The following is a 25,937-nucleotide window of genomic DNA, read 5'->3' on the forward strand; positions in this document are numbered from 1 at the left end:
CTTTGTAAATAATATATTCGCACATTCTGACGAAGGCTCGAAGCACCGAGTTGAAAGCGTAATAAAAATTTCAAAATAAAATCCAGAGAATCCTTATCATTATCATATCTAAATATATATGTATTTGATTTAAAGTAGCTTATGGATGAAATAATGCATTGTTCAACTGTCAACCATATAAGAATTACTCAGATACAACTAGATATGTTTTAAACTCGACACTCATGAGATATTATTTGAGTGAAGAGCGTAAAAATTTCAACGGATAGGGACAGGATATACTTATATTTGTAGGGAACTACAACATTAAGCGGTCACCATAAGGGATTTTGTGTGACCACTTCATACAGGTCTTCAGGAAAACCACCAGAGGGGCTACGTGTGATAATTAATTCAACTAAAAATTAACCAATCGGTATTGTTCCTCAATATATAGCCATGCTAAATAACCCATAACAAGAATTATTTTTAGTATGGAGGGCATTGCAGTTAAAATTCTCGTACAATTGAAATTGTAAACACCAGGTTTATCAATTATAAGATATCGTAAGATTATAAATATAACTTGCACTTTCGCACGAGTAGAAATTTGCTTTTCTCCAGCAACTACGTGCTCATTAGCTACCATTAAAAGAGTTGTGTCCAAGTTAATCTTGAATGGTTAATGTGTGCTTGGTATGCTTTCAATGATTAATGAGTATCTTATATTAAGATTATGTTTGGATATATAACAAACACACAATGCATATATGAATCATGATTTTACACAGTGCTAATGAGATATTTCAATCTTTTATTACAGAGAACGTCCATGTTATAGCCCATGTTGGTACGAATTTAACGGTACATTTTATTCATATTTGATCAATCAAATGCCTTAATTTTGACAATATGTGGGACTCCTATCTTGCAGCCTCTAATTACAGGATTTACAAACTAGGCAAATATCGAGTAAAACTTAATTTTTCTCACTATTGGAAAATCGCAGTTTTTATAACGAAAGTATGTCATTTTCGAATGCATAGGAATTTTTACTATACAGACCGGAAATGTCTTCAATGTAATATCTCATGAGTGTGAAGTTAGCAAAATATCTAGTTGTATCTGAGTAATTCTTGTAAGGCTGAAAGTTAGTAGGTACAGAAGTATGCATTATTTCAACCAAAAACTGCTTTGTATACATTACATGTATATTTCGATTCGTATGAAAAACAAAAATCAAGCATGAATATCCAAATGGCGGATATATTAAAAAATTTATCGCATTGCCTTCATGAATGGGAAAATAAAGATATTTACAAAGACTTAGTTGAGGCAGTTAACGTATTTGAGAAAAAAGAAAAGAAAAAACCCGGTTTTCAAACATTAATTTGTACTTCGTCTTCGACAACAAAATTTCAACAAAATTGATCAGCCATTGCTTGTTTATTTTTTCAGCCAATCACATTTTGTCACGTGGTTAAGCTAGCCAATAGCATTTCTTCAATCCTATAGATCACGTATGCTGATATTTGCAAATCAAAATTTTTTAATGTTCCAAGTGTTGGGAGACAATGAAAACCAACTGTTTGCCCGTTTAATTTGGGATTTTTTTCTGATTTTATTATATAAAGCAAATAGATAACATTTAACCGTTTTCTATACAGATTTTCTTTGGCGAACGAGTTTGAAGTTCACGGTTTAACAAATGCTTCTGGATACAAATATGAACACTGCTAAAAGTAGATACCTTGTTCTAGCGGTGTGTATGGAAGCTATGGTGTTGTGAAAAGAAAAATCTGACGGAATTGAAATATAAGTGCCGCTCGATATTTGATAAATAAAAGTGACTCGCCCCGGCGGCTCGTGACCCCTTTTTTAGTTTCTGTCACAATTGACGTCATACCCGTGTATCTATACTGTATAGACAACGGTTAAATGTTATCTATTTGTTAAATATCGACCGGCTCTTATATTTCAATTCCGTCGGATACAACTTTTCACAACACCATAGCTTCCACACACACAGCTAGAACAAGGTATCTACCTTTAGCAATTTTCATATTTGTATCCAGAAACATTTTTAAAAGTGTGAACTTCAAACTCGTTCGCCAACGAAACTCTACTTAAAACTTACGCCAGCCATTGTAATTGCTTTGTTTAGAATAATGCAACTTTCCCACTTTGAAATGTTTTATTTTGATTGGCTCTTATATTACTTCTTTTTTTGACTAACCAATTAGTAGCAGTTTTAAAGAGAAATCAGTACTGGTGTTTCGCTTTTTTGCACCGGTGTTTCGCATTATTGCACTGGTATTCAGGAAAAATTATACTTCTCTAAACCAATCAGAATTGAGAAATTTTTTCATGTAACTATATTATTAGTTTCATAAACAGAAGAAAAGTGAGCAAATACGAGCGCGTTAAAATGTTGGTCGAAATTGCATTGTTCGTATTACATCACTTTCATGTGTAGGTAACATGAAAGAGACAGTAGTTAATAAAAAAGTAGTTAAATACTAAAATTTGAGTATCCAAGAATAACGCCCATATTCTGAAAGCTCACTCACATTCACACTCAATATGTGGACTCACTTTCACACTCAATATGTGGACTCACATTCACACTCAATATGTGGACTCACATTCACACTCAATATGTGGACTCACATTCACTCTCAATATGTGGACACGCATTCTCAATGAGTGCTTACTCACACTTGCATAGTATAATACTGCACTCATACTCCAACAATTAAAAGACACCACTCACCCTCAAGCGTAATTGAGAGTTTGAGTAAAGTGTATGTCAGAGGTATATGTCCCTTCAGCAGCACTCAATTATACCAATCAGACATAGATGCGGATCGGTGGATAAAGCGGATACAATGTTTGAATAATACAAAATAAAGCAAATTCCGAAGAGGGACATCTCGTTTTCTTGATATTCAAGATATTACAAGAGTTTGAAACAAAATAATGTGTAATATTTCGTCTTTATTCCAAAGACATCATCAGACTTATGGTTTACAATGCAGGCTGCGAAACTTTTATATATTTACAAGCGGAAATGGCAGTTATGTAATTAGAGAACTATAAGACTAAAATATACTAACATTAAAATAGAGATAGTTTCTTACAAGCTTTAAGACCACTATTAAGTTGTGGCATATCGCGTTTTATCAAAAGTGCTTCTAAGATGAGAAGTTGATTAGGATTATTATTTTTACAGTGATATAATATTTTGGTGTTACTAGGAATCAAGTTACAAGGATTGAGTGGCACGTGTGTGAGATCGAGGTCGGAATCAGCGTCAGGAAGTGAGAAAAGGTGTGAGATGTAGTTGGCGTCTGGACAAATGAGTAAATGTTGTGAGATGGCACTAGAATTATTGTAATTAGTAGCATGTTGGGTTAGTCTTGTGTGTAGGTTTCGTTCAGTTTTGCCAATGTATGTATGACCACAGCCTGGACATTTAAATTCATATATAACATTGGCTTTAGAGAGTTCCGGAATTTTGTCCTTTTTGGGACAGAAAATTGATGTCTTTTTTGTTTCATATATAACTATAGGTTTGATGGGAATTTTTAAGCTACGGCGAATTTTACGAAGAAGATTGAAAACCAAACGTTCACCCTGTTTGCCTAGATATGGTATTCTAATGAAAATTTTACGAAGGTCATTCTCAGTATTTTGTTTAGAGGGGTTATTTTTAGCTATGATTTTGGTTTTGAGTTTGTGAATCAAGAATTTCCGGACTGTAAGAGGGAAACCATTCCATGACATAAAAGACTGGAGTGTTTGAATTTGTTTTTTGAATAATGTTTGGTTAGAGCAAATCTTAAATGCGCGAAAAAATAGGGAATTGATCCAAGTAGTTTTGCGGTTGAAAGGTTCGAAACTTGAAAAATGTGTATATTGGCCAGTATGAGTTGTTTTACGGAATATATCGATGTCATTATTTGTTATTTTGAGGTCTAGTAACATTATTTGTTCTGAGACTTGATTCCTAGTAACACCAAAATATTATATCACTGTAAAAATAATAATCCTAATCAACTTCTCATCTTAGAAGCACTTTTGATAAAACGCGATATGCCACAACTTAATAGTGGTCTTAAAGCTTGTAAGAAACTATCTCTATTTTAATGTTAGTATATTTTAGTCTTATAGTTCTCTAATTACATAACTGCCATTTCCGCTTGTAAATATATAAAAGTTTCGCAGCCTGCATTGTAAACCATAAGTCTGATGATGTCTTTGGAATAAAGACGAAATATTACACATTATTTTGTTTCAAACTCTTGTAATATCTTGAATATCAAGAAAACGAGATGTCCCTCTTCGGAATTTGCTTTATTTTGTATTATTTGAAATTGTCTGCTTGTCCTGGTTATGTTTGAATAATATTGTGCCAAGCAACAGGAAGAGACCAAAAACATATCTGTTTGATTACGGCAAATATGACAAGGAGCAATTTCAGAACAGTTGCCGATTGATTAAGGCAGCATTTGACAAGTTACTAGGAATAATCAGAAAACCCATTCCAGCGAATATTTAACGATTAGTAACGCTGCAGTTCTACGCCAATGGAACATTTCAGCTTACATGCAGAGATATCTTGGAAATTTCGCAGTCATGAGCAAGCCGGTTTACAAAACGTATGTCTGAGGCAATTACACGCTTAAAAACTTTTACATTCTATTTCCTGTTTGTGATAAAGAGCCTTTCCGGAGAATTTGTACAATTCCAAGTGTTGTTGGTACAATTCATTGTACACACATCAAAATGAATTGCCCTGGGATGAGAATGCTGAACTCTTTCGAAATCTTCAATCAACGTTCAAGCTGTTTTTGGACAAAATTAAGAAATGTTAAATATTAATGAACAGTGGACGGGTAGGGCATCCAAGACGCTAGGATTTTGGATAACAATCGACTATGTGCACAGTTCAAACGTGGTGATATTTCTAGCATGTTGCTTGGTAATATAGATAGTGGTTATCCATGCTGCCAATACATTATGACACCGATTTTATTATAATTTTAATTCATTGTTGTAAAAGCTTAATTAAACGTTTTATAAATCACCTAAAATATACTGGAATTGTATTACCTATTTTGAAATTTATGTGCTAAAGGATGATTCGAGATGTCAATTTGAGCTGGAATAATCGATGAAACAGCTGTAGCTTCGTCGTCTTGTTAGTATGATGCATGAACTGCACCAGTTAATTTAATTTGTCTCTTCTCTTTTGCAAGATGCTTCTTAGAACGGGATTTTATATTTTCCTAACAATTGTCAAAAATCTCTCCACGTCACACCTGAAAGGGAATGAAACCCTTCTGGTAGAGCTCCCCCCACACTGCTTTTTTGTTGTATCGTTTTGTAATCATTCCTTTTATTGTCCAAATTATGCTTGTGTTTGCGCAATGGTTCTGTTAATTATCTTTGACATTTTCAAAAGGGAAAAATACTGTCTACTTTCGGTGATCTTGTACATGCTGCAACGACATGCAAACACTATTGAAAATTACACAAGGTACTGTGTTTCATTTGTTGACACCTTATTAATATTCAACGCTTCACTCAACTGCAGCAAGTGACTCGTGGGTGATCTCATTGAACACAAATATAATTAATATTTTCAAGTGTGAGTGCTTCCTCATTTAGTGGCTTCTCACACTCATACTCCACTCTCACTCACACTTCACTCACACATCAGTGTGTCTCACTAAGGTCGCACTAAAGTGTGAGTGATCTTTAAGAATACAGGCGTAAGTCCTCAAAAAGGTGTGCGAAATTAAGTGCTGCGAATTTAAACTGCAAAAGAGTACCACAAAAATTCATCATTAATTTTACCGTTTTCTAAAACCTTTTCGGTGAGCGAAGTATAAATAATGCCAACTGCAATTTGAGCCATTCTTCGAGCTGGAGCAGAAAGATTTTCAGAGTTCTTCGTTGAATCGCCTATAGTGCGATAAGGACATTTCCTTAAAAATCTATTAGCTAGTATGGCTCAAAATATTTTCTCAAAGTAGCAATTTTAATTACATACATAATTGTTTTACAAAGATTTACACAATAAGTTTAAAATTTTGTGGTAAGATGAAATTCTCCTTTGTATTTAAGGCGTTTTTAGCTAAAACTTTATATTAAGCAAGGCAAATTACTGTGTATATTTGTGTGATTCCACGAGTTTGAGTAACATTTTTCAATTGTAGACAAATCATTATACTAGTTTCTTGTGTTGATTAGCATTTTCGGATCTAGCGTTAGTCAAAGAAAAATCTTTTTGTGATTCCATGACTAAATTGGGAAAGATTAAAACAGACGATGTTGCACGGGTTCATTTATTGAACGATTCATTTCATTAAAAAATATAGTCAGCCAAAGACTAAGGATACAAAAACGCGTTTTTTCAAATGGTATATCTGCCTTTTTATTCACAGGATAAAATACTTACTTGGAGAAGCCAGACACTTTATTTGGTCGCTATACCACAAGGTTAATCTGTAAGCCACGTCAGTGCAAATGTCAGTCTGCTCACCAATAGTTGCTAAACATGATATGTACTGAGCAATTTCCTTCTGCCTGTACTTGTCTACATCTTTCATAACTTTGGTCGCCACTTTCACGAGAGACTGTAAAAATTAAGAAAGCACATAAAAAAAACAATAAGAAAAATGTGTGGCCAAAAGGGGCGACTTGTACAGAAAATTTATAAAACCTTGAGAGGTCACAAATGACATCATATTACGTTGATGCATGAAATTTTTATCATTAAGAATAATGACTGCAGAGTAAAATACTAAAGCCCACCATAGATACCTAAAATGCACTTTTAAAAACTATGTAATCTATGAGCCAATATGGAGAGCCCAATAACTGAGCATAGAGAAATAGATGAATTGGTTATTTCAGCAATACTTTTACATAGGAAATGGTGTTTGGCTAAAATTGAATTGTGTTTCTTTTACAATACTAGTCAAATTCAAACTTTTCCCTCTTATCTTTATTTCTCCGCAAATAACTTAGACCCTGCATCTTCGTAATATTGACCCGCTTTCTTAAATATTACCCGTGAATGTTTATCAATGCAACATGCAAATGAATGCATGCTATCAAATTTCAAATTATTTCAAGTAAGCTAGTATTGCACTTGTGATCCACAATTTTAAAAAGTAGCTACTCGGTTTACTCAATCACGAGACTGGACTCGATTATTGACGTCATCGTTTTCAAAAACCTCCAAAAATCATCCATCCACACGTAAATACAAACCGGCGTTTTCTAAAGTCTTCACTCTAGAGAGCGTATTCGAAAACCTCCGTTTATGTGTTGATTAAACTTTATATGCTATTTCTTACTCAATTGCACCAAAATAGTATTTCTTGCTGTGGGAGTGCACAATGTCTCACAATTTGTTTCAAGGACTTATTAATAGAAAATGTGTTAAACTTAGCAGTTATATATTTGCGACAAATTTATATGATATGAAACTATTTGCTATCTTTTACTGGAGAAAATACTTTCACTCTTGATATATATTTTGAGCACATAAAGCTTTTGAGTAAAACGGATTTAGAAAACACTAAAAAAGTGACGAGGCTTGTTTTGAACATATTTACAACATACTCAAACGAGAACTTGAATAAACCGTCTGACAGAAGGATAAATTGGCGAAGGTTTTGAAAATGTTCTACTTTGATACGTTTTAATACTATCTCAGTGAATTGAGGTGAATAATAAAATTATTAATGAATTAAAGAATTATTTAGACCTCGGTTAATGTTATCTACCTCAGCTTGATCTCGGTCTCAAAAATTCTTGATATCATGCTCAATTTCATCCAATAACTGTTTATTAGTCACGACTTTCTAACTACGTTCCACAAACATTCACACAAGACAAATTGCCATCTTAATCAAAAATAACGTGGAATTAAGATGGCCAAAATGTTTGTATTATTGCAGCACACAGCAAAAATTTCTTTCTTATTTTAAGAAAAAATGGACTTATTATAAGAAAAATTTCTTACAAATTTTCTTCAGAAATATTGAGATTTTTTCTCACGAATTTTCTTAAGATTTTTTTTTCTTAGAAAATATCAAGATTTTTTTCTTAATATAAGAAATGCTTTTCCTATATAAGTTTCTCATTTTGAAGCAATTGTCTTAAAATATGTCAAATATTTCTTATAGAAAAAATAAAATAATATTTTAAAATAAATAATATTTTAAAAATAAATAAAATATAATTTCTAGCAATCTAATAAAAAGTCAAAGTAAGTAAAACTCTAAGAACTACCATACCATACAGTGGGCATCATGTAATTTTTTACAAGCCTCTTTTACCAAAATTGTCAGCATCTAAACTTTTTTTGTCTTCAGTAATTTCATGGCATTAACTATTTATCATAAAAAAGAAAATCACTCACACACACTAATTAATGCACCTTAGACGGTTTCTACTTAGCAATTTCAACACATATATATCTCAATTCATTAATTTTATTTCATTCCTGATCCACACTAACAACATAAACATACGTATAAACACAAGCATCTATAAGAGTCTTCACTTGCAATAAACACAAGCATACAAACAAAGAATAAAGACTTTAATGATTTTCTTGTGTTTATCATTTATTTCACGACACGTGGGAAGACGAGGTTTTAAAATCATAAAAAATATCAATTAAAGTCTGAAAGCATCCGATGAAAATCAAATTCCTTACAATTAACTGACATTAATTTATAACATGATTGAAGGTACACGCAACACAACATCTAACCATGAACAGAGGCAACTCTAAATCGGCTTTTCAACGGCCTTTCGTAGCTTTCTTTGTAGCTTGTGTATGCATCGTATTTTTTGTACGCACAAATGTGTATTTCACATTTTTATTTGTAAAACCAGAATCACAGAAGAATCGACTAGCCCTTGAAGCTGTGAAAACGTTTCAAATTTTGAATTTAGTGTTGATTAATAAATTCGTTGGTCATGTGACTGAATGGTCCTCCGGCTCCGGGTGCTCAGTTTCATAATTAATATTAAAACGCCTCATACCGGAGATTTGTACGAGTTCAAATATTCAAGAATGTTTTGTTGGTTGATTGCATTTGTATGTAATAAAAGATTGAAAATGTGATAAAATAAATAAAAATTAAAATCATTGCAAACTTTTGTTTTTCGCAAGCTGGAAGCCGCAAAAAAGTCAAAAGGTTGTTAAACAATGCAAACATAATGGTAAACATACGGAAATGTCTAGTACAACAAACTACCGTCAGATATTGCTAGAATTTCATTGTTCCACTGCCAGTATATATTGTAAAAAGAAAAGCGCTTAGTGAGGGCGAAATTTGACATCCTCCACATGCTGAACATTTACAATACATCATCAGCCGTATGCCATAACACAGCGTTTGTTAAGAAAATATTCTTTTTTGTAACACAATAATTCTTAAAACAGTAAAATATTTTTTTGCAAAAAACTAACCAGATTTCTCGAATTAAGAAAATTGTATTTCTTAAGAAATAGCTTCCTCTTTTTAGAAATTTTATATTTATAATAAAAGAAATTCTTTTCTTAAGGAACTTTTTCCTCGTTTTTAAAAAAATATTCTTATAACAAGAAAATATATTTTCTTAACAAAAACCAGATTCCCAAATTGAGAAAATTACATTTCTTATAATAAGAAATGTACTTTTCTTAAGAAATTGTCTTCTTGTTTTAAGAAATGTACTCTTAACACAAGAAAACATATTTTCTTAAGAAAAAACAGATTTCTTAAATTAAGAAAATGTATTTCTTAAGAAAAACCTTCCTCTTTTTAAGAAATTTTTTTCTTATAATAAGAAATATTCATTCTTAAGAAATTTTTTCTTGTTTTTAGAAAATTATTCTTAAAACAAGAGAATATATTTTCTTAAGAAATTGATTTTTTGCTGTGCAGGCTACAATTCTATTTTGGGTACATTGAATGCCAGCAAACAAACGTTGACCCAAAAATGGAATGATTTTTTGGGGACATGCAGTCACCATAGTGTTAACTTTATGGGTAAGGTGTTTTTGACAGAAAATGAACAACCTACATAGTTACAGTTCACGCCACGTTCAGAAGATGAAGTAACTAATTAGCGTTACAATTACTCAATGATACTGATCTTTGTAGAAAACGATAAAAAAATACACACCTTTGTAAGACCCCCAACGATTGGATCAAAAGAGAATACGCTTAAAATGCCGGTTGCGACTCCTTCGACAACTGACGCCTTTGTCGATAGACTTCCACCAGACGAAACTACCATCGAACTTGCAACTGCCTTAATAAGAGAATTTTCACTAAGTTAGCTCAATCAGGGGAGGAAAATTTCAGTGTAGTAGAAACACACAAAATAAACATTTGGATGTTCCTGTGCTGTATCCTTTTTAAGAGTAACATGATTGGGCAAGATACCCGTGGTCCATAAACGGAACTAGAACATCCAGTTTAACATTAAATTTTATGGCCGTGGGTAGAACGTTAACTGTGTTTATTCATTTATTTGGTTGTGCACGACCGGCTTCCTTTGAAAATGAATTTCTTTGTAAAACAAATTAATGAAGCACAACTTAATATGTAAATAAACAACCCCTAATTGACATTCTACCTAGAGCCACAGAATAGACATGTAACAAAAGGCCCACTCGGCTAAAATCGTGGCGTATTTTGTCATTACGCACGCGTAACTTCCCAGCAAGATACTTTCACAAAATCAATATGGAATGGTATTGCTCGAATGCTATTTTACAAAAATTTTACGTTTAGAGCAAACGTTAGCCGAAATTTTTACAAAGAGTTATCATCTTGCAAAGAAGATAAGGTTCCAAGCTTTTGTAGTGCAAAGCAATATATTTAGAAAAAAATCTATATATTCTATAGTGATCTAGCTGAAGTATCTTGTTGGAAGGCGTGTCTGCTTAGAAATTGCTTCAGAGAAGTGGGGGGGGGGGCACGAACATCAAAGGTTCCGACACGTGTGGACCTTCTGTTAAGATCTATTCTGTGCTACAGCCTTATTAAATTAAATATACTCGTCGAACATTTTCTAATCTTATTACATGATGAGGTAGATAATCACTAGTTCAAAATAGCTGGTTCTAAAAGCTATTTAAAAAGTTTTCTTTGCTATTTTTATGCGTTTGTGTTGTCTTTATTTCATACAAAACTTTACATGGTTGACCAGATTTCTTTTCGTCTGTTTTAAACGCTTCTCAAATAAAGAAAACTGCCATAAACTGCCAAAAAATTTTGTTGCAGCCATTTCTATGCACTCATATGATTGATCACTGCATTGCTATTTACTAACCTTGGCACCAACAAAAATTTCTTCTACACCAAGAGACACAGTTCGGTAAAACAGCAAGAGATTGATATGCGTAGCTTCAAATCTCTTAGATGCTTCATAATGCATATTTTGCCTTTTCTGTTGAGCTTCTAAGATTTCTTGTTGAGCGTGCAACGTCTTCATGTCATCTTGTAAAGACATCATTTCTTTACGGATACGATCACGTTCTCTGAAACAATTAAAATACTAGTTCTTTTCATTGGACATTAAAATTTGAGTCAATAATTAATCTTGACAAGGTGCTTTTGGCAAAAGCGTTGATGTCCTGATGACAATATAGCTTCTAATCTTGCACAGTAATGTTTTTAAGCTGTTTCAAACTTTCAAATCCGTAACTAAGCATATCTATAGTGTTGCAAGGGTCGTAAAACCCTTTGGAGCACGTATCAGCAGCTCCAAAAATGGAAAAATAATAGTTAATACTAACAAAATAACGTCTCTACTGAAACGTGATGATTGTATGATGCAATATGACGGCTCTATAGAGTAAAACTTTGTGTAAATAAAACACTGATGCTTTGGTCTTAGTCAGCCATACCAAAAATGACATATATATAGCGACATCTTAAGAATTTTATATGTTGAGTGAATTTTCGATTTCATGCTTTTCATTGCATGATTGTTAAAGTCTTGAAAAACATGTTTCATGATAACAGCGGTTCCAGAGAGAGCCAGAGTACATTTTTTACATTGTATTTACTTCATCAAATTATATAGCTGCCTGCTTTCTAAATTCATCCACCACTTGATAATTTTTGCCAGGAAAAAAGTGGAGCACCCGGAAAAAACCCACGAGCTTCAGTTGAGAGCTGACAAACTCATTCTAAATTTATAGCAGTATCCGATTACACGCCAATTTTAATTGAACAGGGATCTAACTTCCAACAGAATGGAAAGTATTGAGTTTGACCTTTCCACTACTGAGGCTCATTACTATAAATACATTTCTAATTTAAATACTTAACAATTAGTAAAGCAGCTGTTGTTGTTGTAACATTTTAAATTTAAATGTATTATGAATTTAATGTGATTTGAATTTGATCTATAACTGTCTAATGCAAAAATGTTAAGTAATTATTTAAGCCTGTTATAATTATAAATGCATGTGTGATTATGTATGCATGTATGCATGTGTTAGTTGTGTGTGCATGTCTTGTCGTTTGGTGAGCACAACCATAAAAAAGCAGGTTTTTCTGGAGTAAAGGACAATTGTAGTATGGAGAATGACCAGCGATAAAGATAAAAAACTACAAATATAACCGGATAGATATTACATATAAATTTACCAACATATATTTCCCAAAAATATGGATAATTAAACAAGACGGATTAATTATATGTATTTTATGGCATTGTTACCTGGCTGACTGTTCTTCAGATAGTTGAACTTTCATTTGCGCAATTCTTTCAAAATATTCACGATCTCTGACATGCATCTGCTCTTTCTGCTGTTTTAAACCTGACAACGCTTCTTGCACTTGAACCAGTTCTTCCTTAAAATTTTCTTTTAGTTGATTCAAGTCATCAACTAGAATCTTTTTCCGAGCTTCCTCAGCCTACAGAGTGTAAAAATAGGTAGACGTTTTATGATAACAGGAATTATAAATCATATAATTAGCTACTGCTTAAAAATTGTGACTATTCCTGTTCAGGCATTCAAAGGCTAAGCGTGGCTTTACGTGAAAACCAGCTTCCCTAATGTCTTCTCCATGGGCAAAATATGTTAGCTTTCAGCAAAAATGATCTACATCAAGTCAAAAGAGAAGTAGTGGTTTGTTTTATAATGATAACACAGATGAATTCAGCATTGATGAAATAAGTACGGCGTAGGCAGCGTTAACATTCGCCTTTTATCTAAAAAGCAGTTTATTTTATTTTTCTATCATAAAATTTTCTAGTAATAAAAAAGCAGAAAGTTAAATAAAACATTAGTTTTCTTCGGACAACTTGACTGTCGTTTAAGCGATGTTCTTGAGTTCGCAAATGTACGGAAGCCAAGTCAACTTCTTCTGGCAGTTTAGTCGCCATACATTATAATAAAAATACCGATGTCACTTTACAAATAAATCGAAATACTAATAAGAGTTTACCGTAGAATAGTTCCTCGTGATACTTGCTGACTTTGTTGTAAACATGTGCGTGTGTTGCGAACTCAAGAAAATCGCTCAAACAACGGTCAAGTTGTTCAAAGAAAGCAAATGTTTTTTTTCACTTTCCGCTCTTTGACTACTAGAACATAGGACTCACATGTATAAAAAATGTTTTTGCACCCCCTGCAACATGGCTGCAATAACCTTAAAAGGTCTATTCTTATACAACAGCAGAAAAATAACATTCTTTTGCTTGGCATGTTTGACATGCTTACTCTACTACTAATAGAGCAAAAGAGCTTTGCTAAATATTAGGTAGCAAATAATTTCATTATCAAACAAACACTCAAAACATTAAGTAAGTAATTCATTCAAATTTAAACTTGTAGTCAATTTTCATTTCAAAAATTTCCTTTTTCGGCAACAAATTGTTTGCATGCAAAATGACTGCGAAATCAATGAACGAAAAAAAATGTTTAACCATTTTGTTTTATATGACATGATTAGGATATTCGATAGAGCTGTTGCTATCTGAATCGAAGGTGTATCTTAAACTAATATTAAGTTACAAACAACTCCTTGTCATTCTAAAAGCCTCCAAAATTATTTTTTAAAATACATGCTTCAAATAAGCTACAAATAATAGACGAGAGGGTATTGATGATTAAGTTTGAATGATTCTGCAGTGCTTTTTCTTCTTTAGTTGTTTATATCAATTCATAACTTTTATAGCTACCTTTTCGTTCATATTTTGAAAAAACATGTCATAGCTTCGCGGATCGTTGGGATCCAATGCACAGCCAGTGATTTGAGCACTTAGGCTACGTAGAAATCCAGTTAAAATCACCTATCAAATAAAAAATCAAGAATGTTTAAATTAAACGTTTGTCATACCGGAACTCTCGGCGTATAACTGCACAACTCACTTTTAACTAAGTCATTAAATTCCAAGATAACTGAAACTTTTTATATCATAAAATCGTATGAAACACATTGCATTTCCATATTCTTAGAAAACTCAATTACACGTAATTTATAATGAATTCTACAGCAGATTTTAAATAAAATATTTATTTCTGAATTCGTTTTTATATCTCTTTAACATTAAAAAATGAAATATTGGCATTGTTCGTCTTATTATTGCGAAAACAAAAATTTAATTGGTCAAATCGTTCAATTTTTGTCGCGCTTTAAAGTTAGCAAAAGCGACTTTTGAGTGGTTCAGGTCCGTGGCAGCTAGAAGCCTGGAACGAGTAAATTTTTTGACGTCATCGAAGGGAGTCATTAACTACAGTCTATGTCTATAGTATTCGTTGCATACTTTTGCGTTCAATACTTTGATAGAAAAAGAATTGTATTTGCTGATGGCGAATAGTTGTCTAAATGCTAAATTGATAAATAAAGCGTGCCTAAACGACAAGCGACAAGAAGCAAAGAGGCGACGAAGAAAATCAGTTGACTTTGCTAAGGCAAAACGCGTCTTTAAACCGTTTGGAAGGCTAAAGTGTATATTTTGCAGATTTGAAGCCAAAAGATTACATGCGCCGTTTTCAATGTTGCCTGATGAGAAGAATGTAAATCGTATACAGACCGTTTGAAATAAAAGCATCGTTAACGTCAGTCTATCAAAATACTATGAAAAAATGCTACATTGCTTATAACTCAGACGACCTAGTTGTATAATGCTGATTACTATAACCAATCGGAGTCGCTTACGTTCACAGAACAAATTCGTCAATTTTGTATCATTTTAAATGTGTTATGCCGTTTTCTCATATGCATATTGTAGCCTGCTGCTGATTTTTGTTAACCGAAGCTCCATATGCTGCTAGACCATTTGTTATAGTCTCTACTGTCTGTAGTGGTTGTCTTCAGCCTATTAAATAGTATTCCTCGAAATGAAGTTATTGTTTGACTCGTCGGTCTTAGAACTTTGCAATAACTTTGTATTACTTATAAAGAATATGACTACTACGAAATTCCATCGAAAAGGAATTAGGCGTCCAATTTGATCATATCTCGTCTACCGCAAATGACATCAAAACATTGCCGACTCCAAACTCCCTTGCATGACGTCAAAAACAAAGCTAGAGCCAGTCTATTTGCCGTCACAATATACGACGTCCATGAGCCATCAAGTACTAAATATAAATCGCGATAAAAATTGAAAAATTTTACTAACTCAATTTCTGTTTTCGCGAAAATACTAGAAATAATGCCTAAATTTCATTTTACGAAAATTTTTTTCGGGTTATTGGCACTTTAACAAGACACTATGCCTTTAGATGCAGCTGCAACTTTAGCTGCATCTAAAGAAAAAGCACAAGCAAAATTTTAACAATGAGCAAAAAGTCCATTAAATGCTTCTCAAGTTCAGTACCTGAGACTCCGCTGAACCTGTCAACTTATGTTCCGATGTATCTTCAATCAACTCTTGATAATGGTGAGCCAGTTTTTTTTCAACTTCCTTTTGGTTTTCTTTTTGGCTTTCTTTCCACATTTCAACGCAATGATAAACTTTTTCGTCTCTTCTTGAATATATTTCTTCAATGAACTCTTTAATAATTGTCATGTTGCAGTTTTTCACAGCTTGAATCAATTCTTGCAGCTTGTATTTTGGTGGATTATAAACTTTTTTACCCTTTTCGTCTTTCACCTCACCCCCTAACAATCTAAGAAAGAGTAGCAAACTATTAGGCTATATTAAAAGGATGCAAGTTCTTACTCTGAAAACTATGTGGTTCACAGCTTATTTTATTTTAAACGTTGTACTTTCATTTCACCAATACCATATGATAATAAATTTTTGATAATGGAGCAATTACAAGGACACGTCATCATGTTTTTGCATTAATTATATGTTAAAGGTGCACACAAAAGATAGAGCAAAAATCACAAAATTTGCAATTGAAATTTGTTTTGAAACTTGCATTTCTTCTTTTTAAATTGATATTTTAAACTGTGAATAATCACGAATGATCGTTAGATGGATAATGATCAACGATTCTTTAACTCTTCTAATTATCTTTCAACTTTGAAAAAAGATGCATTTTGCGTTTCCTTTCCGTAGACGTAAGGAAAAATTTTAGAAAGATAAGTTAACTAAATTTAAAATTTCTGTTGTTTGTCCTAGAGATTGGTAAAACCGTCAAAAGACAAAATTCTGTAAAGATGATTGATAGCGTCGAGGCTGAGAGAGAGAGAAGCATCTAGAAAAGAAAATGCTCATGCCAAAAAGTGTCAAGATTACTATTTTTTATCAAATTATCTGTCAAGGATCTGTCAAACTAAACTTCAGAAAAAAATCGTGCAGTCCAGCTGGTACTTATCATATTTCCATACACTCAAAATGGACTACTGGATTACAAAAGCACAAATAGTATCGCTAAAGAATGCAATACAGGCAGGCCCAAAGCTCTAGACCAAGTATATTTTCGACGAGCATCGCCTTTGATATAAAAGAAATTTATTTGCAGATTGAGATAGAAAGAAAGAAGATTATCTTTAGGCTTTCACCAGTATCTCAACAATTTACTTGAAGTAATTTATTTTGTCTGCAGTTTGATTGACAGAGGATATAATTAGCAATTTTGTTCCCTAAAAGGGCTCAAATGGTCCCTGATAATACATTTGTACGAACTGAGTATAATTGTCTTTATGAAACATTTCACACTGTCCATCCATTTCAGACTAAACTCCTCTTGACACTATGAGGAAACAGACTCTTGTCGTAAATTTTGTATAAAGTATGCCCAAGAAATAAGCCCTGATTTATGATAAACTAGTCAAATGTTTTGACTGTGTGATTTTCTCAAAAGAAAATGCCAATTTTCATTTGTGTATTTCAAAATCCCAGAAATGTCATTGAGCTAAATCTTTAATCAACTATTTAAATCAACCATAAATGTTGTTTCAGCTATTTAGCTTCATTTACCTGACAACCTCTTGATGATCTGATGCTTCAGCAATTTGAAGAGGTGTTTTTCCGTCCTCATTTGTTAGTGTCTTGTTAATGTTAATTTCTTGAAGTAAATACTCAACAACTGCTGTATTGCCTCTCGCTGCTGCTATTCCCAGTGCATAGTTTCCTGAAACATAGACAACAATCATTAAATTTTTCAAGAAAATTTTTGACAATTCTATTGTTATCAGCCGATATGAATTGTACTTTTGAATAAAAAAGTTTACTTGTTAATGAAAAAAAATACTCTCTTCCCCCGCACATCTAAACTGAAGTTTACAAAAAGACAGTGAATGTGACCATCCAAGGTAATGCAACAATTTTTGATCCAATTTATAAATGCAAAGCAAATGCTCCTTTTAAACTCAAATTTAAAATGTTTTTTTACATTTCACAAGACTAATTGAAGCGTATTTAGAATGTAGTTCTGATAAAACTGAAGTTTACTGAATTTTCCATACACTTATTGAACATGCTAATCTCAAGAATAATTTGTTTCATTGTGTATACAGTCTTTTTTAAGACAAGCAAAACGTCTTGCAGGCATGCAAAGGAAACAAATTTATGCTTTTCAAGAATTTATATTAAATATTGAAATTTTAGCCGACGCATTTTTCTAAGACATCCCTATACTTCATGGAAAAAGAATGACGGCCATCTTTATACCTTTTGCATCTGCTGGACTTGTAAGAACACTGCCTCGATTTTCCAAGAACTTAAGCATGTCAACACTGTGATAGTTAATGCATAAGGAAATGGCTGTCTCCTTTGAGTTTGGGTTACAGTAAGCAATATTAGCACCAAGTTGCAGTAGTAAATCTAGTTTGGTCGAATCACCTTCGATGACTGTGGCAAGAAACTGTTCGTCCACTGAGCGTTGTATATAATTCTTCAAAGGTTCATTGTCATTCAAACCTAGAATATGCTCAAACTCATTACTCAGAAAATTTGCTGTTGATGAAGCCCACAGTTTTTTTCGTATATATAGGTCTCAGTTTTGCTAACACTAAAGTTAGGTAGCAATTCATGTACAAAATCTCTCACACTAAGAACACAAAACCTGAGGAGTAAAAAATATAATTTAATATTGTATATGATTGTGTAACCAACCTGTACATTTCGTCAGCCTTCATCAGTACACATGACTATGCAGACCCAATTGAATCAAAATAATAACAAAATGGTATTGTGCAAACTTCATTTCTATGAATTTTTATGTTGACTATACATAATTAGACGCTAGACATACGTTTGAACTTCTAGACTTCAAAAATAATTTTCCACGTGCAATATTTCTTAAAAGACATATATTTCATGCAAAATCATAAATTTTTGAAATAATAAATATCATTGTCAGCCTAATTGCAACTCTAGTACTTCCTATGACAGACATTGTGCAAACATTTAAGAAAAATTCAGCAATTTTAACACAAAATATGAAGCGGTCATGAATATATGACTTTGCATGTACATGCCACATTATTTAAACCAACAAAAAAGGTATGTAAATTTTGCTTATATAAGCACCTCAGTATAACTGTTGTATTGTGTTTCGATTTGTTTTACGCTGCCCTGAAAAGATTTGGACGGATAATTTTAATATTTCTGCTTCTATTCTAAATTTAATTATTCATGGAGTCATAAGGCAACAAAGTAGTTGCTTGTTCATCTACTGCTGCGAAAAAGAAAAAACGGTGGCAGCAAAACATTCGCTGCTAATTATTTTGTATTTTAAGAATACTCCTATAAAACTAAATATTTTAGCTTACTTTCCAGTTTGCCAATTGGATTGACGGACTTATCTGATCTCACAAGCGACGCACCACGAGATATCAAGTAATGTATTGACTATTAGATAAAAACAATTAAATTAAATTTCCCATTAACAATCAATGGTTTTCTTAGAATCATTGCAGAATAAAACTTTAACGTGCTGACAATGTTACAGTCAAACCGGATGTTGTGTTCCCCTGAACATTGTAACATACCTGTTAATTTAGCAACATTCATTGGCTGATTCCAAACGCAATTTGCAGTTTGAAAATTCAAATTGCAATTTGAAGTTTTCCCGTGCGGTACTGTTGGTACCTCTCATCATGCCGTTCACACAAAAAAATGAAATACTTTCTCTAATTTCTAGGCAAATCGAAACAAATCGAGAGCGTGGGTTAGCTCTACGGGGGCAAGGCGAAACATTCAAAAGCATTGCTTCCAAATTGGGAGTTTCGAAGAGCATATCCTCGAAAATTATAGCAAATCCAAGCCCCACAATCGTACACATTTTCGAAGTGCCTCGCAGATGACCAGATTGTCGTTGGGTGGAAAAGCGATGAACATACCAAGATTTACATCTTTGTATGCAACTCTTATTTTTACACTTGGTAAACTTCGAATTTACGGAACCGCTTCTTTTATCTTCAATATTAATTCATGAAGCAATTCAAACGGTTTCTCGGTAAAAAAACAAGAATAGAGTCCGCCTAAATACGGCAACACTTTCTGAAACCTTTTTTCTATTAATTCTAAAAGAAAATGTTTAACTACTTTAGAGCAAGAAAGTTGCAATTTGTTAGAGCTAGTTGCGTTTCGAATCAACCAATGAATATTGCTAAATTGACATGTACATTGCAATTTTCAGGGGAGCGCAACATCAGGTTTGACTATAAAACCTCCATTACTATTCTCTCATATTGCTGTTTTGTGATCAAATGTGAAGGTACCCACCTTGGTGTCGCCTGAAACAAATGCAGCTTTTAAAGGTGTTATCCCCATGTAAGAATGACAATCCACCTTTCCTCCTTGTAAATGTAATTTCCGTATAGATTCAATGTTTCCACTATTGGCAGCATCAAATAATTTAGCAGTCGTCAAAGACTGCGTGATAAACCTTGTTATTTGAACATTTCCCTAAAAAATGTTCACGAAAGCTTAGTTTAAGCAAATAGCAAGAAAGTTGTTACAGTTTTTTCGTTTCATTCTTCTGCGTCTTAATCACAGTCAGTGATCGTTATTTTACCTAATGAAGGAAAGCTTTGTACAATTTTCATCAAAATTGACTTTTGCAAAATAGTGACCATGCATGGAGAAATACCAGATGGAAATCGAATTCTAACTAAAAATATTAAGTTCAGAAAAGTGCTTTTAAAAAGCCATTCTGCGAAAAGTCATAGAAAATTTTATTACAAGGACGAAACGTTACGCTTTCTTTGTGATAACGCTAACTTAAGAACTCCAACACCTATTGATAGAGCTCTTTCGTTTTTCTCACAAAATAAGTGCTAAATGCAACTTATATGTCAATGCCAAACAGTTTTTCCATGAAAATATGGAAAAAAAACCCCGAACGTCTTACTGAACGTCAACGCTCAAGAACAAAAATTCTCAAAAAATAGAGGAAACATGAATACCTTTATTCGTGCAATATCAATCATAGTATGTCCTTGATGTTTAACAGAGCAGTCAGCGCCAGCATCAACAAGCAGTTTAACTAATTCCAAATCGCCCATTTCCACTGCTTGACATAAGTTAGAGTTACCATCTGAACGTTTTAACTCTGGACCACTTCCCAGATTTAAGATGTGTTTAGCAGCAGCAACGTCTTTGCTAGTCATAGCTTGCTATAAATCATAAAATGTTTTTGTTACTTTTGACATTTTTGTTCTAATTTTACAAAATGAAGATTTTTGTATCGTTTGATTTTACTCAGTTTTAATTTTAGAGGAGCATATGTATTGTATCTTGTCGTTAAGACATTATTTATTGCCATTATAACTAAATTCGAAACACTTTCTACTTTCTACACGCATGGTGGGTTGATGAGTTGTTACACATTACGGAAGTACGTGGCTGTCTCTGTTGTCGAAGCATTCTCCAAGGAATATTTTTTGGGTTTGAGACCAATATCATAAAGATAGAAAGTGTGATGAATTAAAAGAATATTATTTTCGTCAAATGTGATTTTCAATGAATTGCATGCATACCGTTTTGTTATTTTTGATATGTTTTCAATTGCAACTTTATGAACAAAGCTAGTGTTTATTTTAAAATAAAGCATTGCTTTTGGTAGCACTGACGCTGGCTTATATTAAGTAATAACTCATTCACGACTCGTCCGACTTCCACTCTTCTTTAAAAATTTAACCGACAATGCAGAGCGGAACCCTATGGCGAAATTATACAATTACAGTCTTTTTTTAATAAATTCTCCCTTGTGAAAATTTATTTCAGTTAGGCATGAGATTAATTTGTCAATTCTGATTGATTTAGAGCAGAGCTACTATTTATCGTAAATACAGGGCAAATAATAAAGGAAACACGGAGCTAATTTTTTAAAAAGTGCTTTTATTAGTTTAATTGTAATCATCACAAGTTTGCCACTCATCCAAGAAATTCAAGGTAATGAGCTAAAAGCAAAGAAATCAAAAAGTACTACAAACAGAAAAAAACAAGAGCTCATAGACCAAGCGCTTTACAAAATAATTTTGGAAAGACGTTTTAACCGATTGGGTACAAGGCTTGATGTGTCTAATATGTGTCCTCGATAAGTGCACTACTGATGAAATTTGTTTTATTTGTGAATGAAGATGACTTTGATTTTACATACAGTTGGGAGAACTTCATATTTCATTTCACTTAATATTGCAGGTATTATATACTGTTATACAGTTTAGTTTTGCAAACATTTATTCATGTGTTGTAGAGTACAATGAAGGCTCTTACTCAGAGGTTTATTTCCTATTTTCTAGTTATAAATTCAGGGATAGGTTTTACTTAGTAAAGCTGAATTACACACTTTTTAATAAAAAAATCTTAATGCAGTGCATTTTCAACATGAATAAAATGCCAGTTACTGAGATGTGTCACTTTGCAACAGTTACTGGAGAAAGTAATAAACCTTAAGATTATACACTTTAAGAATTGTTGCATCGTTTTTGTTTTTTTTGGCTATATTGTTATGAATAACAAAGTGTCCCACTTTGCTCAGGTTACGCTATACGACCTTTGTGATCAAATATGTTTGAAGTTGAACGAATATGTAGAAAAGACAACATAATGTTTATTCTTTTCTTGTATTTTTAAAAAAAAATTGAGAAGGGACACTTCTTGGTCTATATACGTGTATGTTGGAATTATACTTTATAAATACCTGCAGGCTGTAAGTCATTCTTCCTCGAATCCAGGAGCTTAACTTTTTAAAACCGTTTTTCTCTGCCATTGAAAGCAAACTTCTACCATTCATATCCACAGTTCTCAGTAATGGTACATTTTCTGCACAATTGTGAAGAAGGTAAGCCAAAATCTCTGGTTTATCTTGGGTGCATGCAAGAAGTCCAGGTAAACCTAAAATAGGAATAAGCAGCTATGTAATTAACTTTGAACTATTTAATTAGCATGACTTTAGAAATGTATTGCCACATTTGTTCAAAACCTAGTTTTTAGAAAATAACAAAAATGACACAAACATGCAGACAATAATTCTTCAGGGTTTTTATCTAAAAATTTCTCTAAAGCTTTTTTTATCTAGCTACATGCTTCCTTTTGTAGTGAACACATACACCATTCAAATAAGCCAAGTTTTTTCCTCTTTGTGTAGGCGCTTGCTCTTAGCAAAAAAATTTTTAGAACACATCGTCTCGTCATTTTGATGGCCCTCGCCAGACATTTAATGCAGTCATTTTGCAAAATTAGTTTTAAATGCAACGATCGGGTTATAAGAGATTTTGGAAATACTAATACGCAAGATATCAGTTAAATTTACTAAAAGTAAAAAAGGCTATAGACGTGACACATCTATCGACAATTTTGCTAAAAAAAGACTGAACTGCAATTGGCTTGTCAGACAAATTATTGCGTGTTAAAATCATTTACCAATATTTAAAAACAATTTAAAATTATATCAGTAGCACTTAATTTGCATCATTGTTTAGAAAGTAGGAGAAACTATTTTTTATGACGCACCATAGTGGAAAAAAATACTTGTTCATGATAAATGATATTTAATTTAAAATATGTAAATCAATCATAAAATATAAACCAACTTTGAAATATACGCTGATCGTTGGCTCAATTTACCGCTGACTAGTTAAACCACTTATGCGTTTCGGGCTACGCACATGGCGAATGGCAAAGTATAGTTAGCATACTTTTATTGGTTGTTAGTTGGGAATCCGAAGTTTTTTTTATATGAACATGTCTGAATATTTGTTGAAAAGATTGATAAAAGCCGTTGAAGATGTTACATCAGTGAAAGCCAATCATTGTAGGACAATACCGAATGCAAGACAATTACACGAATTCTACTTCTTTGTACGTGTACATTTTGGGATAGTAGTTCTCAAGTAACAATTCTTTCCAAGAATTTGGTGAGTTTGCTAGTATCCCAGCCACTGTTCTATCAAGTTGTTCATAAGTTATGCTGGTATGACTGTTCGCACAAATAGACTTGTCAGACTCAGCACGACGACGACTCAATGTTTTCGTAGAAACTCCTAACATTGCAGCAATTTCTTTCCTTGAGAAATTTAAAAATAGAAGTCCAACTACTTGACTTTCAGGAATAAAGAACATGGGCCTTCCCCTTCCATTGTATCTCTTGGGGCGTGAAAGGAAACGATAGCCTTCATCTGGAACATTCTCAAGTCGTTCTTCAAATACATTACTCAATCGTCGCAGCTCAATGTTTATTCTGTATGTACAATCGGAAATTTCGCCGCTACAAAGAGGATGCGCTACTAAAACCGATAAACCATCTATGAACGCATCGCATAAAACAATTGCATAATAATTTTGAGCTGTGAAAAGATTTCTTTTCAGCTCAATAGAGACTTGTTTTCCAACAAAAAGATGCGCTAACAAATTGTCTAAGAAAACCATTTCTTCACCGTTCAACATGACAGTTTACAACAGTGGTTACAACAGATTTTTATCCATTCTTTAATGGCAGTGAAAAGAGTATATTTACAATGAAATAAGTAGCTAAGAATGATTTGATGATTATATTATGCGAGTGAAGGATTGTTGTGGTACTAAACACAACAGAAAGTATCATTGTCAACAAATTAGACAAAGGCTTAAACTCTAGTTGGCTAGCACTTTAATGGTTCATAATACGTGCTATTGGCATAAGCGATAAACTTGAAAAAGATTGACGATTTTTAATTCTGTTTCTTGAATTTTTTTTGAAGTACAGCATAATGTTGTAACGACCACGTTAATATCATTGTCATATAGTACAAGATTTGAAAAATGCATTTAACTTACCCAAAGGTCGTTCAGGAGCGCGCCAGTCCAAGGGTGCACCACACTCATGTAAAGTTTGCACTCGTTCTAGAGTCTCAGATTGCACAGCATTCCATAACTGCTCATGAAGTTTCTGCGTCAAAAACTGAACAATGTCTCGATAATAAAATCGAAAATTTTGCTGTTGTTGTCGCTTTATTTCAATACTGCTTAATTGTTCGTTTTCTAGCTTTAGAAGCTTTTCTTTTGCAAGATCAAGAGGTCTTTTCATTTTATTGTCAAAACAACGAATGTCAGCTCCCTCTGCGATTGCCTCTTTCAGCTGCAATTATTAAAAGAGCAAAATCAATACCAGAATATCTTATACATCAACACTTTTAAAAGCATAATAAATTATGGAACCTAAATCTTTAGATTAAAATTTTTTTGACTGAATGAATACAACTTCTTAGTTCTATTTTGTTTGTTTGTGCTATACCTCAGAACAAACATGCATCCAAAATGGTTTGTGTAAAGTTTTGCTTCACTGCCCCAGACAGACATGGCTTTACTCAAAAGTACATGGTAAGATATATATTGGAAAGATGGAAAAATTTTTCTTAACCGTTATAAATCTTGTATGATGCACTAATAATATTAACTTGGATGAACCAATTATTCTTATTGGAGTAGCATAACCTATTAGTAAATTGTATTGCACATGAAGCAATAAACTCTAATTAAAGCCAGGCACTTCTGGAGACAAATGGTTGGATTTCACATTTAGCAGCCAATTTAAGACGGTATTTGGTCTGGATTTAAAATTTAGTTATTAAGCGCATAAAAATGCGTTTAGAAATTGGCGATTGACCAAAAATTAACATATTGTACCAGCAAACCTAACTTTTACTCAACACTTGACTCTAAAGAAGACTACTGCTAAGGTTGTCGATACCTTAGTCAGTATCACCATCAACAGCCTTTCTCAGGACTTCTTAAGCTGGACGATATATACATCTACAAACTTGTTACCAGAGGCGTAGCTAGCAAATGAAAGTTGGGGAGGGCTGAAAATTTTGGGGAAAATTTCTTGTAAAAAATGATAATTTTCTTATAAAAAAGGACACTTTTTTATTTAGAATTTGAAAGTTGGAAAGGCACATGCCCCCGTGGCCTCTTTCTTACGCCACTGCATCTAACGATACTCCTGGGCTCAAGCAATTTACGGTTTCTACCCGTGAACAAAACGTGGTTAAAAGTCCTTTAATTAAACAGGCCTTGCGCATTAAAAATAC

The 25,937-nt window shown here is 33.0% G+C and overlaps 1 protein-coding gene across 3 annotated transcripts in view; it reads right to left on the minus strand.

Annotated features, from left to right (window-relative positions):
- The window catches only part of LOC124458519, a 65,994-nt gene that overhangs the window by 15,475 nt on the left and 24,582 nt on the right, over window positions 1–25,937 (minus strand). For 2 of the 3 annotated variants that reach the window (XM_047008513.1, XM_047008511.1), the window contains exons 8-22: window positions 24,685–24,985; window positions 22,571–22,764; window positions 20,832–21,041; window positions 20,149–20,331; window positions 19,194–19,272; window positions 18,091–18,339; window positions 17,398–17,551; window positions 15,844–16,135; window positions 14,200–14,310; window positions 12,733–12,929; window positions 11,335–11,542; window positions 10,180–10,308; window positions 6,446–6,623; window positions 6,246–6,288; window positions 5,842–5,948 (exon numbers count right to left, since the gene is read on the minus strand). In XM_047008513.1, coding sequence (XP_046864469.1) covers window positions 5,842–5,948; window positions 6,246–6,288; window positions 6,446–6,623; window positions 10,180–10,308; window positions 11,335–11,542; window positions 12,733–12,929; window positions 14,200–14,310; window positions 15,844–16,135; window positions 17,398–17,551; window positions 18,091–18,339; window positions 19,194–19,272; window positions 20,149–20,331; window positions 20,832–21,041; window positions 22,571–22,764; window positions 24,685–24,985 — 2,635 coding nt within the window. Of the gene's footprint in view, window positions 1–5,841; window positions 5,950–6,245; window positions 6,289–6,445; window positions 6,624–10,179; window positions 10,309–11,334; window positions 11,543–12,732; window positions 12,930–14,199; window positions 14,311–15,843; window positions 16,136–17,397; window positions 17,552–18,090; window positions 18,340–19,193; window positions 19,273–20,148; window positions 20,332–20,831; window positions 21,042–22,570; window positions 22,765–24,684; window positions 24,986–25,937 lie in introns of all 3 variants that reach the window. The other variant, XM_047008514.1, reaches the window with a different exon arrangement.

Source organism: Xenia sp. Carnegie-2017, unplaced genomic scaffold (genome assembly GCF_021976095.1).
Source record: "Xenia sp. Carnegie-2017 unplaced genomic scaffold, XeniaSp_v1 HiC_scaffold_6, whole genome shotgun sequence".
NCBI lineage: Eukaryota > Metazoa > Cnidaria > Anthozoa > Malacalcyonacea > Xeniidae > Xenia > Xenia sp. Carnegie-2017.